Consider the following 20,121-nt stretch of genomic DNA (forward strand, 5'->3'; position numbering starts at 1 on the left):
AGTATAAACATAACTTTTATACACACTGGAAAACCAAAAACTTCATGTGACTTGCTTTATTGCAATTTTCTCTTTATTGTGATGGTCTGGAATCAAACCCACAGTATCTCCAAGGTGCACCTGCATATCACTGGGAGCAGTGATTTTGGTATTCCTGTCATGTTATTAAAACACTATGAATGTGGACATCACCTCAGGTTATGTGCATATTCATGAAAAAATTAGAATATACATATGGGAGTTTGAAATGTTTATTGAAACAAGTACACAAAACTGAATATTTTAAAAATTACAAATAATTACACATATAAACATCTCAACTGCACAATGTGTTTTATATACATGTATGTATGTATATATTTATATACACATGTATTTAAACTCTGCTTCATCTTTCAACTTTTTATCTGAGTGAAAAGAAGAACACTTTCCTCATTCAGGAGATTTCTGATGTTGTAATAATTACCTAGAAAAAAAGTGATAAGAAAGTTAGAACTTATTTCCATAGGAATCATTTCCTTTTGAATAAATATGTAGTCAGCACTAAGGCAGTTATAGTATATAGTGTCAAATTTTTAAAAAATCATCTAATCTAAAATAAATCTATTTAATTCTATGAACTGAAAAATACAAGAGTTAACCACCACCTGTGATCCAGATAAGGCTTGAAAGAATGTAAATTTCACATCATTCTTGAAATGAATGCAAAAACAAATTAGATAAGGGTACAGGAAGGAAGAAAATCTTCTCTGAACCCAATTGTGTTTTTTTGGTTTTTTAATTTAAATATAGTTGATTTACAATGTTTAGTATTAGTTTCAGATATACAACAGTGATTTGATATTTTTATAGATTATACCCCATTTAAAGTTATTATAAAATATTGCCTATACTTCCTGTGCTGTACATTACAAACTTGTATCTTATTTATTTTATACCTAGTAGTCTGTACCTCTTAATCCTCTATCTCTGTCTTGCCCCTTCTCCCTTCCCCTCTCTCCACTGGTAACCACTAGTTTGCTCTTCGTATCTGTGAGTCTGTTTCTGTTTTGTTATTTTCACTTGTTTATTTCATTTTTCAGATTCCACATATAAGTGAAAACATACAGTATCTGACTTTCTCTGTCTGACTTTCTGAACCTGTTATTATGTCTTTGGAATGGCTATGGATTCCCCTACACCAGACACAGATAATATATAGATAAGTATAAAAGATAAAATGTTAAGTAAAATAAAACCTGAAAGTTAAACAGAGGCAAATGCTACTCTTAAATAAATTGAGTAATAAATAACAGCAAAAGTGAAATACAGATGGACAGCCTCACTTAAAGGCAAGTTTACAGTACTGATTTTCTATATATTAGAAATTAATACATATTAGAATTAACTGAGTTAATAAATGTAAAGTGTTCACAACAGTGTTGGCACATACAAAGGACTATATAAACATAGGTATTATTATTGTCTCCTTTAAGAATGTAAGCTCCATGAGGGTAGGGAGTTTTGCCTGTTTGTTCACTTAGGTATCCCACACCCTTAAACAATGCTTGAAGACACTCAATCACATTTGTTGAATGAATGAGTGAACAATTGAACAAATTAAAATTGCTATTTCCAAAGACTTATGCTCGTCAATAGCTGATGAAGCACACTATTCCGTATGTTTAAAATTACCTACTAAAAATTGTCTGACCACTTAATGTCTTTGAGAGAACACAGGGGAAATAATTTTCCTTCTACCCTGAAAACAACGTACCTCCTAACTAAATATTTTTATACATAGCAATTAGTATACTCAGTCAATTTTCATGTATCAAAACCCTGATATACTTATCTATTGCTAAAATTAAAAGAAAACACGCACCAAACTTCTTTGGCAAAAGTCATATCATGCTTCTTTTTGACCACTGTGGCTTCCATTTTCATGATGCTCATGAGCTACTATATAAATATTTAACTATGCAAAAGAAAATGTTTTCAATTATTCTTACCTGAAGGAACATAGAATGAATCCCCAGTTGTTATTATATAAGGTGTTTCATGTAAGGTACATAAAAGGTCACCAAAATTAACATAAAAAACCTGTAAAATTAAAAATTAAGTCTCATTTCAAATTGTAACACCACAAGTACACTCCAAAGAAACTTAAAGTAAATGTGGTAGGCAGACTAACAGACCTCCAAAGATGGCCACGCTCTCATCTCTAGGATCTGTTATGTTACATGGCAAAGGAGACCTTGAGATGGTGCAATTATCCTGGATTATCTAATCACATGAGCCTTACTTGAAAGTAAGAAATTTCTCCTGCTGGAAGTAGAGGAGAGATGAAGCAGAGGAGAAGTCAGAGAAATATGAAGCATGAGAAGGACTTTCACTGTTGCTAGTGCTATAGATAAGAGAGGCATGAGCCAAGGAGTGTAGGCTATTTCTAGAAGCTGAGAAGGACACCCTGGCCAACAGCCAGTGAACAAATAGGAACCTCAGTCCTACAGCCACATGAAACTGAATTCTGCCAACAACCTGAATGAATTTGAAAGCAGATTTATTCTAAGAGCCTTCAGAGAGGAATGCAGATCTCCCAACATCTTGATTCCAGTCTTGTGACACTAAACAGAGCACTCAGCCAAGCCCACTCAATTTTTAACCTACAAAACTGTGAGATAATAAGTGAATGTTGTTTAAGTTTGTGGTAATTTGTTACAGAAGTAACAGAAAACAAATACAGGAAGAAATTTCTTTTGCTCTTCCTTTTTATTTACTAGTTTATGAAAATTCAGAACAACCACTGTAATATCACTTAGATATACTAGAAAAATAGCTAAGTTTTATGTGCACCTCTTTAAAGGTTACATGCTTGGGACACGCAACTTAATCGGACAAATCAAAGAATAAAAAGAAAAAAAAATTATACATTTAAACAAGAATCAACATTAAGAAAATAAAAAAGGATAATGTAGCACTCAGTCATACAGGCTTCCGTATTCAAACATGGCAAATTTTTACATTTTATACATAGATAGCATCTGGCAATGACCTGTTTTTTAGACAACTAAATACAAAATGTAGGGCCTTTCAAACTTTGAGATTCAAATTTTGAGATTCAGCCATGAAGAATATTTTGCCTCAGAGGATTATGCCTCCTCCTCCTTTCTCTTTTCTTACTACTATTAAAAAAATATGAACCTAAAATACCAGAAAAACAAGAGCAACAAGCACTTAGGATCTAGCACTTATTCCATGCCAGCCACTGTTCTAAGCACTTCCTTTTACTCATTCAATGTATGCATCTACCAATGAGATAGATACTATTTTAAAAGCTTTTCACAGATGAAGAGAATGACGTACAGAGGGGTGTAACTTTCCAAGGTGACAGTGTAAATGGAAGAGCTAGGATTTGAACTCAGGCATTTGATTCCAGAATCCATGTTCTTAGCCCCTACAATATACCCCGTAAATGGAAAAAGTTCATAAAGTGTTTCTAAAGGTCCTCTTATAACTTAATAAAATAAGTATTTTTTTATTATAGCCAAAAAGTTTTGCCTGAAAAAATAGAAAAAGGTAATACACACACTACCCAGAAAGTCAAGCATATATATTTCTAGGCGTTTTTTCATTATCTATTCAGTTTGGCGCTTCTAGGCATACCTGTTTCTGCAAACATTTTACTAAGAATGCTTTTGAAATACACAAAAATAGAATGATTAACTCCCATGAATAAATATCAAACCCCAATAACCTGCTTTATTCAGAGTCTGTTTTCCCCATGCCATATTAGTTGGAAGTGAATGCCTAGCATCATAAATCACCTATAAATATTTCAATGTGTGCTAAAAGAGCAAAGTCCTTTTTAAAAACATGACCACAACACTGTTATCACACCTAAAAATAAATGGATATATACTATCAAATGCCGACTCAGTATTCAAATTTCCAATTATCTTTTAAATATCATATTTTTAAGGATTTGAATCAAGATCCAAATAAGAGGCACACATGGTCACTACTTGATCTACCTTTTAAATCACTCAATCTATAATGGTTCTCACTTTGGGGGCGATTTTGCTCCTCAGGGGACAATTGGCAATGGCTGGGGACATTTTTAATTCTCATAACTAAAGGGATACTACTGGAAGTTAGTGGGTAGAGGTCAGGGATGCTTCTAAACATCTCAGAATGCACAGGACAGTCTCCCTACAACAAAGAATTGTCCAGTCCAAAATATCAGTAGTGCCATGGTTGAGAACCCTGATCTATACATTCCACCTGATTCTCTCTTTTTAATTCCTTGCAGTTTATTTATTAAAGAAATCAAGAAACAAAATTTGTTTTAAAAATCTTTACACAGCTGGATTTTGCTGATTATAACCCCAGGGTGTCATTTGAAAAGTCTGCTATTTTTTTTTAATCATTTTTCAGTTTTATTAGCTAAAATGATACAATTTGACTGCACATATACAATGTATTGCATGTAAATACATATATACAATATATTGCACATATTTTTAAATTTACATACATGTACTGTTCATTACTTCTAAGAACAGTTTAGAGCCTTAGCTTTTTAAACTTGCATAGTTATCAAAGGAATAAAGCCAATCACAAAATAAGAATCAACAGAATGCAGTAATCCAATCACAAAGGACAGTCAAATGTGCTTACACATTTTCAAGAAATCAGTCATTTAAGTTATAAATCATAAGTAGTTCATTTGTGTCCTTTTTTTTTAAGATTCCGGTATTCTTTATTTCCTATGAATTGGTAGTTCTAAGGACTATATCAAATTCAGGTGGTGGTGTGTGTGAGGTGTTTATTTTATTGTTGTTGTTTTTTAAGAGGTAGGGGAGGCAAGATTACTTCATAGACAGTGTTGTATACTTCCATTTGAAGGCACATAATATCTGGTCATACACTTTTTAGATGTTAGCAGACACTGATCATAGATCCAATAATTTATCAGGTGTTGTAAACAGAAATATTAATTGGAATAGAAATATTCTAATTAATAAATGAAGAAGGAATGTTAAAATGGAATATTACCAAGAAGGATAAAATTCCCCTCATTTATCATTTGGTTACCTAATAGTACAGTTTATTTGAGAACAGCAGAATAAGTGTTTAATTATTTCCCTTTATTTACCATATTTGTTGTTAAGGGTTGGCTTCCTAGAATTCTTCAACAGTGTTGAATTAAGTTTTTCTTTTTGTAGTAGTCTTAGAAATTCACAGATTTAGATATAATTGATGTATATCAATCCACTGAAGTTATTCTTATTGATACTCAAGTTTTCGCATCTTTGTCCAGGTAGTGTGTCTTCAAGTTCGATTCTGAGATCTTACGAGCCAATCTTAATGGTCTTTGACAGTTTGCTGTCAGGTATAATAAAATTTCAAGCTCAGCCCGGGCCTGAAATCAGACATCTCTCTAAGGAACTCTGGTTCCTTTAATGTGTTGCTGTCACTTTGTTTTTTAGTTCTGGAGCAATTATTGTCTGGAAATATTTTTTCAAGTATTTCTACCTTTTGGTCATTTGGATTTTAACTCCTTCTGTTTTGGTTTTTGGTTTTTTTTTTTCTGTTCTTCGTATCACTAAACTTTCATATTTTCCATTTCTTGATATCCTTTTGTCTTCTAGTAGAGCTCCACAACCAACTCCCATGGTTAATTTGTTAATTCTTCTGTGCTACTTTCTCTCTTACTGATTATCTAGAACTGAGTGTGAAAGAGTTAATAGCCTATGCTGGTTCTCCATCTTGCTCTTTTTGTTTCTCAAGAGCATATATTTAAAAGTGTGCTTCATTTTTTAAAATGTAAAAATACTCCATTATTTTTTTTTAAAATTTAACTTTGATTTTCATTATGAAAAGTTAAAGGCAATATTTAGAAGAAATAAAAATCAAATATAATCATCTAGTAACATGTTATTTTCTGTAGTTCCTTCACATCTCTGTCATTTTCATTTTTAAATTCTAGTCAGAAAAAAATAAAAGAATTTTCTGTCTTGCAGTTTGCTTAAATGTTTATCCTAAAGGTGTTCCAGATGGCTATTCTTCAAAATAATATGCTTACATTAATATAAAAATGTTTAGTACAGTGCCTGGAACATCTAAGTGCTATATAACTGATTATCATATAATGGTTTATTTATTACTAAGTCAAAATATAAATATAGCCATTTTCTTCCTGTAGCACATTTTCAGTCATTTCTAATGCTTGCAATTACTGTCAATGTTACAATGAATAACTATGTATGTTCAGCTTCCCTAACTTCTTTTTTTAATGGAGAAACTGGGGATTGAATCCAGAACCTCATTCATTCTAAGTATGCGCTCTACCACTCAGCTATACTTGCCACCCTCCCACCCCCAGCTTCCCTAACTTTTCATTTATTTTCCTAGGAAAAAATTATGAAATTATATTCATAAGTGAAAGTGTATAAACAATTTTCCAATAATTTCTACTGAGTAATTATAAAGGGTCCTTTATTTTTAACATGGATTTCTTTGAATATTAGACAGGTTAAACACTTTCAAACATTTACTATTCAATATTCTTTTTTTTATAACAAAGGCATTACAGTTTAATGGGTAACTATTATTAGTTCAATGATGACATTTCATAATGCTTATCTTCATTATTAATTGTTCCTTAATTTTCTTTCTTTTTTTCATTTCGGAGGGGGAGGTAATTAGATTTATTTATTTATTTATAATGGAGGTACTGGGGATAGAACCCAGGATCTCATGCATGCTAGGCATGCACTCTACCTCTAAACTATGCCCTCCTCCCCTATTAATTGTTCCTTAATAATTACACAGGGATTATCTATTACTTCAGTTAGTTAAATGTGTTATTCTTACTCTCTTAATAACACCTGGAGATCTATAACATTTTAAGATTGGATTAAAAAATATTTTAAAGTATTTTAAATCTGGATTCTATATACTATACTGATGTAGTAATAAATTACACTTTTACTCTCATATGTACATTTTCCTTTCCTTGCCTTGATTTGCCTTAATATAAACTGAAGAGTCCTGATGCTCTTTTTGTTTCTCCTTTTTGAGCTTACTGTAACTGTCAGTAAAAAAAAAAGTGTTTTGAATGTTGTCCTCCAGTAACCCATGATCCTGAAATGTTACTTATTTACTGAAAATGTTACTTACTGAAAAATGTACCTTAGATATATTTTTTAAATGCTGGTATAATATTAAATATTCTTAAAATCTGGTGATTCTTAAAATCTTTAATTTTCAATTTCAAGATGCAGAAATTGTCTGATATATATACAATGTTTCAGGGATGTGTGTCTCCAGTGAGAGACAGAGAGAGAGAGAGTGACTCACCTTGAGTCTTACTATAACTTCATCCAGTAATACTGCTATTTACAGTAATGTATTATTTAGTACTTACTGAAGCAACTCGCTCCCAGTCCTCAATCTGCTGCAAACTAGTTATATGACTTTGAAGTAGTCTTTTAACTTCTTTATTACTGAACTGCATGATTAGAGAAATGAGATTTCGACTTAATCTCAATAATCCCCTCCAGCTTTAAAATTATAATGATTTGTTTGCGAACCTAATTTCTAAGATTCTATTAAGTAAAGACCATTCCTTAAACTTCTGAATCTCAAGGTTACACTGCTATGCACAAAACAAGTACTTTTAAAAAGCCTTTGGGTGACTGACTCTAAATAGATTTAACAAATAAGAAAATTATCTGTTCACTATAGTAATAAAATATCATTTCTGAGGAAATAGCAACTTTAATGCCTCATCAATTCCAATAAATCAGAGTTGTACCAACAGCAAAACATAAATATATGGAGAAATACACTCACCAATGTATCAAGGCCAACATGTTGCTTTCCCTTTTCTTGATGAGGTCCTAGTATCAATTTTCCAGTAGAAAAAAAGGGTGTATCCAATGTTTTATATACTTTTAACTCACCATGTTCAACACAAAATTGATATGTATCTCGTGGCCTCACAAGATCTAAGGGAAAAAAATTAACAAAAGTAACAGCAATGATATTGCTCCATGATACAATATATATACACACGCATATAGTTATTTCTAGATATAAACCTGCCTTAGAAAGATAGGTATGATTAAGAACATTGATTTTGGAGCTAGAATACCAGCAGTCAGATCCTCTCTCTGTCTTACAAGCTATGTGACCTTAGTTTAGCCAAGTTGCTTATCCTCTCAGTGCCTCCATTTCCTTTTCTATAAAATGCGATAGTAATAGTTCATCTACATTAGAGTTGTGAATATGAAATGAGTTAATGTGTGTAAAGTATTTAAAACACTGGCACAAAGTAAGCATTAGGTAATTCTTAACTATTAATAATAACAATGTAGTATTATTATTATTCATATAACAGCTCAGATAGAAAACAAAATCAGCTAAGAGACAAGAAAGAATTCCTTATCTTAAAAAAGTTTAACATAGCCAAAGTACAAATGTATCATCAGGTAAAAAGCACTAAGTAACCTAAGTTCTAACTATAGCTCACAAATAACTAACTCACTTTTAAAATTTCCCTTTCATTTACAAACCTTTCCAGATCTATAATTAATAGATTTTTCTGTTATCAGCTTCTGACTATTTCCTTGGATATCTGGAAATGTTAGTAATGCCACAGACTGCAGGATATAGAAAATACATAAAATGGACTCAATCAACAAATAAAAAGTGACGAATTCTGGACAACATTCACAACTTTAAAAATATGATACAGTATAGTAATGTTTTTAGTTAAAACACTACACTAAACAAAATTCCCTGAACTTCTAACTCTGTTGCGAAATAAATAATCTGAATAAAGAAATAACTTTGATACATAAGAGATTACATGGAATCTATTCCACAGCCAAAATTTTAAGTATAAATACCATTACTGCCTTTCTGGTTTGACCAATTTGTCCTCCAACTTTGGAAAAATAGTCCTCAGTACTCATTGGTACAGTCATAATAGTCATTAAAACATGTTAATATATCCTGTGTGTAAATATCTCCTGGTTGATAAATAGCTGAGTGTTCCCTACTTAACCCCAACACCCTACTATAGTCTGTCCCTTGGAACCTCCCATGGTCTCCCAGACACAAAATGTTTAATGCCTATTAAGTATAGCAGAAGGCTTCGAGAACCTTAAGACTAAGCCTGTCATTTGTTAGGCTGACTCATGCCCTTGCTAGTCATCCTCCCAAAGGTTTTGTACCCCAGATACCATTACTAGCATCTCAAAGTTCAAAAGGCTGTCTAAATCCTTCCCACAATCCCTGGGGTCTCACAGTAAGGGTGTATCTGAGTGTCTGCCAGTTAACTTGCTATATACTTCTCCATAAACAGCCACTGTCCCCCAGGCCTGTCAAAGAAAGCCTAGAACCTACTGGGGGAGGCAGAGGACAAATGCATGGTACTATATGTCCCCTGGAGGTTGTCTGCCATCAATTCCCCTAGAGTAGTCCTCACACAGGCTGCTTACTGGAATTAGACCCTTTACAGGACTTTGGCTCTGACATCCAGGGAGAAAAAGGCAAAGTAGATAGGCCAGTCTTCAAGCAAACAGTTTGTCCTTCCTAGTTGTTAAATTAAGCATTCTCAATTTCATCCCTGATCTTACCCATAAGAATAATCTCTCTTGTTTCAGGGTCCTTTACCCTCGTTGGCTGCAAAGGATCTCCAAGAGGTATATTCAGGTTTACCACAAGTTTATTCTCTGCAAAAAGAAATACCACTAAAATACAAACTATTTACTTAAAATTCTTTTCAATTAAAAAAAAATCTAGTATGAAATACAGCTATGGACAAGTTGTAAAGGAAATTGCCAGCAGCATAATGATCTCTTCTTACTTATCAACGACCACTTTGATAAACAAAAATTCAAAAGCCACAATGATTTAATATAGAAGCAAACATCCCAAACTTATTTTCTGTAAGCCTATTGTAACAGAACTCTTGAACTCTTGCATCATCAAGAAGTTAAATGGTGTTTTGCACATTCTCTAAGAGAGCTGAAGTATGAGATTCACTTTAGAAAGAATTCATTAAAATGTCTATTTTAACCATAGTTTGAACATGGAAAAGATAAGCTTCACTGACAGGGTAATTTACTGATGTGGAAATATTTTATACTACGCTATTACCAATTTTTTTTAAAGATTAGATTAGTTTACTTTCAAAATCTGGGGGAAAAAAGTAGACATTAAAAAGTGAATTTACCCTAAAGTAGTATTACCCTGAAGCTTTTAGAAGTATATTTCAAAATTTGCAAAGAGCTACTTCTCAAAGCACTGTTATTTAAAATAAGGATTAAGTTCATACTTCTTTCATCATTATCAAGACAGATCCTTTTCCTATTATCTACTGCGTTGACTTTTCCCAAGTTTTCTTTTGCTTTCCTTTTAGATGATACTGTGTCTGGGGAAAGAATTCCACCAATTACGAATCCTCCTGAAATTTAACCAAAAAAAGGGTAAATTATCACACCTGGCAAAGTAAAAACCTTGAAACAAAACTCTTTAAATTAGTATAGCACATTTCCTTTCAAAATACCAAAGGATACATTACTACTAACTACATTCCATAGCTAAAAATTCAAATATAACAAATAGCAACCAATTTTACTTAGGTCTCTACTATCCTAAATCTTCTTAGAAGCACTGATGAAAACTGATGGAATGGTCTCTGTTGCTTGAAATCAGCAGTCATCAGTGGAGGTTTAAAATACAAAGAAAACAAAGGTCAGCAATGAACTATTTATAGTAATCTACATGTGAGTTTAGTACTTTGACTTAGAAATATCCATCAAAAAAGAAAATAACTTTAAAATGACACTCACTATACTTTCTTTCCCACCCTCTACCATTTCTGTAGAACAATATAAGAAAACGGAGTAAGAATAATAATGGAGAATACATAATCTTTGCCAGTTATAATCTTCTCACACTCTGATCTAGTGCTTCATTTTATGCAATTAGGAAACTTGTTAGATAGTATAGAAATGATAACACTCTGTAAAGCCACACACTCACCTCATATTGCTACCAAAGAGAAAAAAAAATCAGCATCTCTAGTAATCAGAGAAATCTGGACTTGAATCTATTCTTGTCACATTTTTGGAGGATGAAATTAAATAAGGTAATATATGTAAGACAGTGCTTGGCAAATAATATACCTCAATAAACTGCAGTAATTACCATTATTTTTTTTTGAGACATTAAAGCATAAAGTTTACCTGATGGCCTTCCTTGATAATCTAGACGCTCTCCTCGCCAGTATTCCAAAGGTTTTGATCGTGTTCTCACAGTCCTGCGAACATTTGGTGTGTTGGAGGGCAATACTGTAAAAAGACATCAGACAAAAAATGTACACATATAAATGTTAGATGATACTTTGCAGTGAAAAGACTGATACTACTTTCTAGAACACTAATGCTTCTAGACAAAATGCTAGAAAAATTAATTTAAGACATGTTTGTGCTATTAAAGAAATGTCAATGAAAAAATAAGCTACTAGATTGGAAAAGATTTAATAACACCAATGGCTAATGATTTTAAAGGTACACCTGAATTCTCATATACTGTAGGTAGAAATGTAAGCTGATTGAAGACAAATTGACAATACCTACAACTGTAATACTGTTTGACTCAGAAACTTCATTTTTAGAAAATGAGTTTGCAAAAATATTCAGAAAAATGAGCAAAGATACAAGTACAAGAACATTCATGGTAGTACTGTTTATAACAGAATCAGGAAACAAAAATCAAATTGAAAACCATATAAATGGTCCACAACAGAAAATTTAGAAATCAGGGTTAGTTATTATGTATGCATGTGTTTGTGTGTACACACAAGTATCTGAACAATGCAAAGAACTATAGACTAAGTTTGCTGGCTATATAATCAGCTTCCTATGATTTTACTTTTGATTAGCTAGGGTCGTCCAATTCTGAAAGTGGTTTATCAAAGTTTCCCAATCTAGGTGGGGAGGGTACAGCTCAGTGGTAGAGCACATGCTTAGCACACACAAGGTCCTAGGATCAATCCCCTGTACTTCCTTTAAAAAAAAATCTCCCAGTCTAACTGTATTATTTAAATTAAAATCTCCTTGCCTTTTCTTAGTTTTTTTTTTCTTAATACATTTTGGTTGCTAGGTTGTATGGTACTGAATAGTTTACGATTTTTCTATCTTCCTCAATAAATTGCTAATTTTATTATTATTGCAAGTCCTTTATCCTGTTCAGCACTTTTAACCTTAAATTTCATTTCATCTAATGTTAAAATTACATTACTATTTTCTTTTTGTTTACATTAGCCTACCTAACTCTTTAATAATCTTTTATTTTAAAACTTGAAGTGTTTCCTATAAACATATAGGTCAGTTTGTATTGCTTAACCAACTCTGATAGTCTCTATCCTATTAGAGGAATTCAATCCATTCATACTTAGTGTAACAAGTAATATGCTTCCTTTTATTCCTCACATCTTACTTTATATTTACTGGTTATTTTACATTAGTGATTCTTTTTTCCCCTCATTTTTATTGGTTTGATCAGAATACCATTTCTTTCCCCACCCCCCAAACCTTGGTCCTTTCAAAGTTTAGCTGTGCTTCTGGACTCTAACATTGGTTACCTTCCCACACCTGACACTCAAAAATCAAACTCTCATTTCTCCATGATTATATTAAAAACTATACCCATTACCAAGATATGTTATCTTCTCCTTTTTCTCACTTAGTAAAATAAAACTTTTACACTTTTATTACATGTCTTCCACTTCTATTCTCCTCTCCACCATATCAAGTTTTGTTAAGATGGTCTGGATTTCAAGCTATTATTGCAAAAATCATTACTTAGCACTTATAAATCCCCAATCACATTAGCATTAAGTAGCAGACACCCTAAAGTGTGAGCAATGAGACATGCCTATGTATAATCACCTTCTCTAAGATACCTATGACATATTCAACAGAATATGGTAAAAGTGATAGGAAATCACTCCTGTGACTACATCACGGCTATACATATAAGATGCTACCTAGCAGAAGCAGAGAGAAATTATTCTCTGCTGACTCTGAAGAAGCAAGGTGCCACATTGTGAAGGGGCCTAGGGAAAGAATCATGTGACAAGGAACTGCAGGTGACCTCCAGAAGTTGAGAGCAGTGGCCCATGGCTAACACACACCAAGAAAACAGGTACCTCAATCCTATAGTTTCAAGGAACTGAATTCTGCTAACAACCACATGAGCTTGGAAGAGGACCTTGAGCCTCAGGTAAGACCATGGCCCAGGCTAACACTTCTGACTGCAGCCTATGAGAACCTCGAACAGAGAACCCAGCTAATTTGTGCCTAGGCTCCTAACCCATGGAAACCATGGGATAATAAATGTGTGTTATCTAAACCACTAAATTTGTAGTAATTTGGTACACAGAAAACAAATACACTTTATTTAAATTTAACCACATATATTCAGAATTATTCCTCGCCACTGTTTCCTTTCTTTGGACTTAGTTCTGATTTATATGATACTTGGTTAGATTACCATACACAGATATTTTATATTGAGGATACTAAACTTAATATTTCATTATCTGCAAAGTAAATTCACTTATCAGAAAGAAAGATATCTTGGCTAGTTATAACATAGGATGGTATAATACATTTCTAAAAGTAGGCTATATATATTATTTTATTCTTCCAGTGTTACACAGATAAGCAGTGCTAGTCATTTTCTCTTCTTTATATGTAACTTTTCCATCTGGAAGCTTTCCTCTATCCTTGAAATTTAGAAATTTTATTAGCTTATATCTAGAGGTGTATCTTTTTCATTAACTCTGACTGGCAGTTGGTAAACTCGTTCAAATTGTAGATGAAGCCTATCTTTACTCCAGGGAAGTTTTAACAAGTACTTTCTTTAACTGTTTTCACTCCTCCATTTATTTCTTCTTTCTGGAATTCCTTTAATTTGCATGTTTTAGCTGATGTTTCCATGTTATTTCCATTGCATATTTTTTTCTTCACGGTTTCCATGTTTTTTGTATTTCTGTTATGAGAAATTTCTTTCATGTCAACACCAGTTACTAATTTAGCTCTCAAGAGTGACTATCCTTACTTTCTGTTCAACTACTGACTTTTTAAACTGAAAAATTATGCTTTAGGACTAAAAAGCCTTCTATGATATAACTAAATCTCTGGAAGTACTCATATTTCTTTCATTGTTAAAAGTGTTATCCATCTACCACAGAAGTTCTAGCTCACCAGAGACTGCCACTATTCTTAAGAATAATGCTTGATTTTCCTCTCAGGTTGCTGAAAACCTCTGCTCACAGACATTCTTATTTCTCTTTGCCTGCTCCTCACTCTAGTCATATTCTATTCCAAGATAAGCATTAAGCACTGAGAAGTATATCAGTCTATCTTCACATGGGCCCACAAAATACTAACTGACAAGATGTGAGGTTTTGGTTGGAGCAATCAGAGAAAGCTTCACTGCTACTGCTTCTCTTCAGGTATAAGCACAGAAACACTCACAGACTCAAGTATAGGGAGAAATATTAAAAAGCCACTCCAATCCCACAAACTTGGGAGGCCCTATGAACCCTGACTGGCAAATATCTCTTTGAGAACCACAGAGTTCATCCTCACATGGGCCTCTCCATGGGTTCCCTAGCTCCTAACTTTCCCTATTTACTTATCCTAGTTATTGCTTTGTTTAGAAGTGAATTGGATAAAAATGGAAGAAGTTGTCAGGGATACCAGCTATCCAGCAGTTATATTTTATAGAATTTTCCACCCTAGCTTCTTAGCCTAGGTGAGATCAGCTCCCTAGGTGAGATCAGCTCCCTAGGGCAATGAATGAGAGGACTGTAGGATTTATAAATGAACAATAAAGAAACTCATCATCACAGTGACCTGTGATGATTTACCATGAAATCCATGAAAACTAAATATAAAAGTTTAATTTATCTGACAATTAATCCAAATAATATTTTCCCGCTGCTTGAGAAAAAAATTAAACTATAGTTAGAAATAAGAGGTTTTATAATATGAAAATATTAAGAAAAAATAATTTACCTAATTTGTAATGCATTTTGTTCTCTGGTGTCGAGTTAGATCTTTTTACTCTCGAATCATCTGCAAATTTTACAAGAAATATCATGAGTGATGGCTGCTAATTAATTCCATGTTGAGTTAAAGTATGTTACTCAGTCAACATCAGTATAAATACTTTAAAATAAAATTTGACTTGACAGTACATTTTTTTACCTCCTTTGCTTTTCATTGCTGAATGAAGACTCATGAAAAACAGTACAGTATGTCTCTAGATTTTGCTACAATTAATACATCTTAAGCGGATAACAATTATAAGTCACAAAAAACAAATAGGCTTTCTATTGCTTATGGACTTGAAGCAAAATAAGTCACTCAGTGGATTAAAATGCAAGGTGTGATAATAATTGATATGTTAATAATGTAATCTATGATCCTTAAAGTTCTAAAACAGTTCAACTATACTGAATTTAGCAGTGTGACAATTAGGTCAAGGGTTCTCAACTTCAGTGTGGTAAACAGCATCTAAACATAGCGGCCATCAATTCTTTCTCCTCCTATGCACAAATGTTGTTCTTCATCAAGAGGCAAAGTTTAATTCCCTTTTCCTTGGAACTCCGCTGGCCTTAGTGAGTAGTTCAACTAACAAAATTAAGAAGAGATGACATTCTGGGATTTTGAAGGCTAAGTTCTAAGATATGCAAGTTCCACCTGGGTCTCTTGGAACTTCACTCTGGGGAAAGACAGCCACCATGTATGAAGATTGATTACCCCAAGACTACATTGCTGTGAGGAAACCCCAGATAACCACATGGAAAGGCTATGTGAAAGAAAAAAAAAGATGCTTGGCCACCCCTCTCCCACCCAACTATTTCAGCCACCCTGGCTGGGTACCAAATATATTGGTGAAGAAGTCACCTTGGACTTCCAGCCCAGCTGTTCTTTCAAATGACCTCAACCCCAGTGGCCTGCATCCATCTACAAATGCATGAGAGAGCCAAAATGAGAATCGCCTAGCTAAGCTAAGTTCCCTCCCTCTCTCACCTAGGTACAAGGTCTTACAAATCTCTAACCATAAAGTAAGGCTCTTAAAAGTAGGTACTCAACACACACTTGCCACCAGTGGTAATTTAAACAAAACATAGCATACCTTACTCCATATGCATAATGCTACAAAAATCAAGACAGTAGAAAATAAATCATAACTTACCTGAACTTTCCTGAACTTCATTATCATCCACATCCAAATTATTCTTCCCAGACGTTAAATAATTCTTGAGCCTGGAAGGTCCACTTAAGAAAAAACAAACCACAAGATTTGTGTTTTTAGAATAAATACATCTAATAAATCTACCTTAATGGTCAATTTTCTCCTAAAACTGCCAAAGATTTCTTTCTTATAAAACCAAGAATGGTGTTATAGAACATTAAGAATATACTCATGCATAAAACAAAATCTACCATTTAGTTCCACAATTGATTTGTCAAACACAATAATACTGAATTTTATAACCTTTCAAACTAACTCATGGATCAGAATTACAAATTTAAGTCAATGCAAATAACATTCTTTGATAAAAATCAAACCATAAGAAATAAAATTAGAAATGATCAGCTTATCTTAATTTTTTTAAACTACAGCCAAAAACAAGTAATTTAAAATACAGTCCAGAAACTGTTCAGAGATAATTCAGCTTATTCAAGTCCTAGATCCTCTTCCTCCTATTATGACCCCAGGACAGGTCTCATAGTTCCTAAATAGTAAAGAAATCTTAGCTATCCCTTTGAAGTCTGAGAGTCTGCTATAATTTACCATCCCTTCATTTTGAAAAAGGGTTATATGACTTCAGATATTATGAAAGTAGGTTTATTTGGTTTGCTCACTGAGTATGCTCACTTTAAACATATATCCACAAATTCTTAGATAATGTTCCTTTCAAAAGGTACATACTAATTCTAACTCCCCTCTTCCTGAGTGTGGTGTAGACTTAGTGACTTGTTTCTAATGAACAGAATAAAGTGGAAGACTTTAGAGACCAGGTCATTAAAAGGTACTATGACCTCTGTCATAGTCACACTTTCTCTTGGATCACCTGCTGGTGGAAGCCAGTTGCCATATTAAACAGCCCTATGGAGAGAGCCACAAGACAAGGAACTGTGACCTGCAGCTAACAGCTATGTGACCAAGCCACCATATAAGTGGATCCTCCAAGTTCCAGTCAAGCTTTCAAAGGAATGCAAACCAAACAGATCTTGACCACTATACCTCATGAGACTCCCTGAGCCTGAACTAGCCAGCTAAGTCTCTCCCAGATTTCTACCCACAGAAAGTGAAATAATGTCTGCAAGCCATTAACAAAATTAAAATTAAACTTTGGGGGTAATTTGTTACATGGCAATAGGTAACAAATACAATGAGTAAATCCTATTATCCTTAGAACACATGCATACCTCCCTTCCAAAACTGAGGTCCCAGGCTCTCCAGAATCCAAGTTAGACTCTGCTGGTGTCTTGCATGTATATCCATTGATCTGAGACTTTAGATGCACACTTTGTGCAGCCATACTATCTTGATCCTTTGAGCTTCCTGTATCTCTATGAAAATGAAAAGTTTATAATTGTTCATATTTCTTCAAAAAATATTTCTCCCAGAAACATTAAAGAGGTAAGTAGACAATATAATATTGGCTATAACAAGTATCAGATAACCTTGTTCAGGTCCTAAAATTTACAACTAGTCCAGGAAGGAAATTATGTTTCTAGAACCTACCAAGAGTTCTAATTTGAAAAATTCTGATAAAAGAAATGGTACAGATCCGGCCTAACAAAGATAGAAAGGATAACAGGAGGGCACTGGGAGACATTACCTATGAGTAGCTTATGATGTATACTACACAGTTAATCCAACATGGGTTTATGAAAATCCACAAACAACTGAAATTGTTTTCAGAGGGACCTAGACCCATCTCTTTGGTAGCTGACAGCCAACTGGTTTACCCTAAATATACGTAAACACATTATTCCTAGACCGCATAATTCTCTCTCCTCCCTCACATTTCTCTTACAAGTCCTGTTTTAATATGCTTCTTGATTCAGTCTACCAGCCTATTCTTATTATACATGAAAAAAATCTGCATGCAAGAGAACAAAAGAACATGCAAACTTCTGAGTATTCTTTGATAGTTTATTTCTGGAGGTTCTAGTCTCTGTCTAGGTCCTACCACTAGAGTCAAAAGAAATAAAAAAGGTCATTAGAGAATACTATGAACAATTAAACACCAACAAATCAGATAACCTAGATGGAACGGACAAATTCCTAGAAACACACAAATTACCAAGTGATTCAAGAAAAAATAAACAATCTCAAAAATTTATAACAATAGGATAAATCAGTAATCAAAAAACTAACCAGAAAAGCCCAGGCCCAGATAGGTTCACCACTGAATTCTACCATTATTTAAAGACTTAATACGAATTCTTCATAAACTTTTCCAAAAACAGAAGAGCACTTCCCAACTCATTTTGTGAAGTCAGTATCACCCTGATATCAAAACCAGACAAACACATCACAAGAAAACTACAGACAAAAAAACCCAAAAAACAAACACCACCTCCACAAATTACTAGCAACATATAAACAGAATTACACATGATGACAGAATGAGATTTACACCAGAGATGCAAGTTTGGTCTAATATCCAACAATCAATTAATGTAATACATTATCTCAATTAGAAAAAAATCACATTGTCATATCAATAGATTAAAAACAAATTTGACAAAATGCAGTATTTTTATGATAAAAACACTCAACAAACTAGGAATAAAAAAGAACTTCCTCAACTTGATAAAAGGGCATCTATGAAAACCCACAGCTAACAACATATTGAACGGTGAAAGACTAGATGTTTTCCCTCAAAGATTAAAAACAAGACAAGGAAGTCCACTGAATATAGTACTGAAGATTTTAGCCAGGGCAATAATGCAAGAAAAAGAAAGTGAAAGCATCCAGATTGGAAAGGAAGAAGTAAAACTATCACAAATGACATGATCTTGTACTTACAAAGTCCTACAAAATCTACTAAAAAGCTATCAGAACTAACTCATGAGTTCAACAAGGCTGCAGGATAAAGACTGACATACAAAAAAATCAATTGTATTTCTATACACTTGCAATGGACAATTCAAAAATGAAACTTAAAAAGAATTCATTCACAATAGCATCAAAAGGAATACTTAGGAATAAATTTAACAGAAGAAGTGTAGTGGAGAGTAACAGTTCAGGGGCAGAGCACATGCTTAATTAGGACGAGGTCCTGGGTTCAATTCCCAGTACCTCCATTTAAAAACAAACAAACAAAAAGAAGTGGTAAAATTTAAACTCTCAAAACACTGTTGGAAAAAAATTAAAGAAGATCTAAATAACAGGAAAAACATCCCATTTTCATGGCTCAATGGACATTGTTAAGATGACAATATTCCTCAAATTGATAGATTCAACATAATCCCTATCAGAATCCCAAATGACATCTTTGTAGAAATTGATATACTGAATCTAGAATTTATATGGAATTGCATGGGACCCAGAATAGCCAAAATATCCCTGAAAAAGAAAAGTCACACTTTCTGATTTCAAACTTACCTCAAAGCAATGGTAATCATGACAGTGTGGTACTAGAAAAAACAACTGGATATAGACAACAGAATAAAATTGAGAATCCAGAAATAAACCTATACATCTATGGTCAGCTGATTTTAAAAAATGGCGCTAAGCCCATTTAATGGGGGCAATAAATGTCTTTTCTATAGTTATGGGACAACTGGATAGTCACAATGCAAAAGAATGAAGTCAGACCCTTCACAGGATATACAAAAAATAACTCAAAATGGATCAAAGACTTAAATTTAAGAGCTAAAACTATAAAAAAGCTAAAACTTAGGAAAAAAGCAGGGGTAAATATTCTTAAATTTGAATTGAGAAAAGGGTTCTTAGATATGACACCAAAAGTACAAGCAACAACAGACAAAATAGATAAATGAGACTTTATGAAAATTAAAA

At 33.3% G+C, this 20,121-nt stretch overlaps 1 protein-coding gene across 5 annotated transcripts in view; it reads right to left on the reverse strand.

Moving 5' to 3' along the window:
- Positions 1–237: 237 nt before the first annotated feature.
- CENPC (centromere protein C) overlaps positions 238–20,121 on the reverse strand; it is a 62,702-nt gene continuing 42,818 nt past the window's right edge. For 2 of the 5 annotated variants that reach the window (XM_045504684.2, XM_010967538.3), the window contains 9 exons: positions 17,514–17,657; positions 16,273–16,355; positions 15,087–15,146; positions 11,244–11,348; positions 10,331–10,459; positions 9,630–9,725; positions 7,840–7,994; positions 1,992–2,082; positions 238–466 (listed from right to left, as the gene is read on the reverse strand). In XM_045504684.2, coding sequence (XP_045360640.1) covers positions 396–466; positions 1,992–2,082; positions 7,840–7,994; positions 9,630–9,725; positions 10,331–10,459; positions 11,244–11,348; positions 15,087–15,146; positions 16,273–16,355; positions 17,514–17,657 — 934 coding nt within the window. In that variant the 3' untranslated portion in view covers positions 238–395. Of the gene's footprint in view, positions 467–1,991; positions 2,308–5,548; positions 7,496–7,839; positions 7,995–9,629; positions 9,726–10,330; positions 10,460–11,243; positions 11,349–15,086; positions 15,147–16,272; positions 16,356–17,513; positions 17,658–20,121 lie in introns of those variants that run through there. The other 3 variants (XR_012499752.1, XR_012499756.1, XM_045504683.2) reach the window with 3 other exon arrangements.

The sequence above is a fragment of the Camelus bactrianus genome, chromosome 2 (assembly GCF_048773025.1).
Source record: "Camelus bactrianus isolate YW-2024 breed Bactrian camel chromosome 2, ASM4877302v1, whole genome shotgun sequence".
Classification (NCBI taxonomy): Eukaryota; Metazoa; Chordata; class Mammalia; order Artiodactyla; family Camelidae; genus Camelus; species Camelus bactrianus.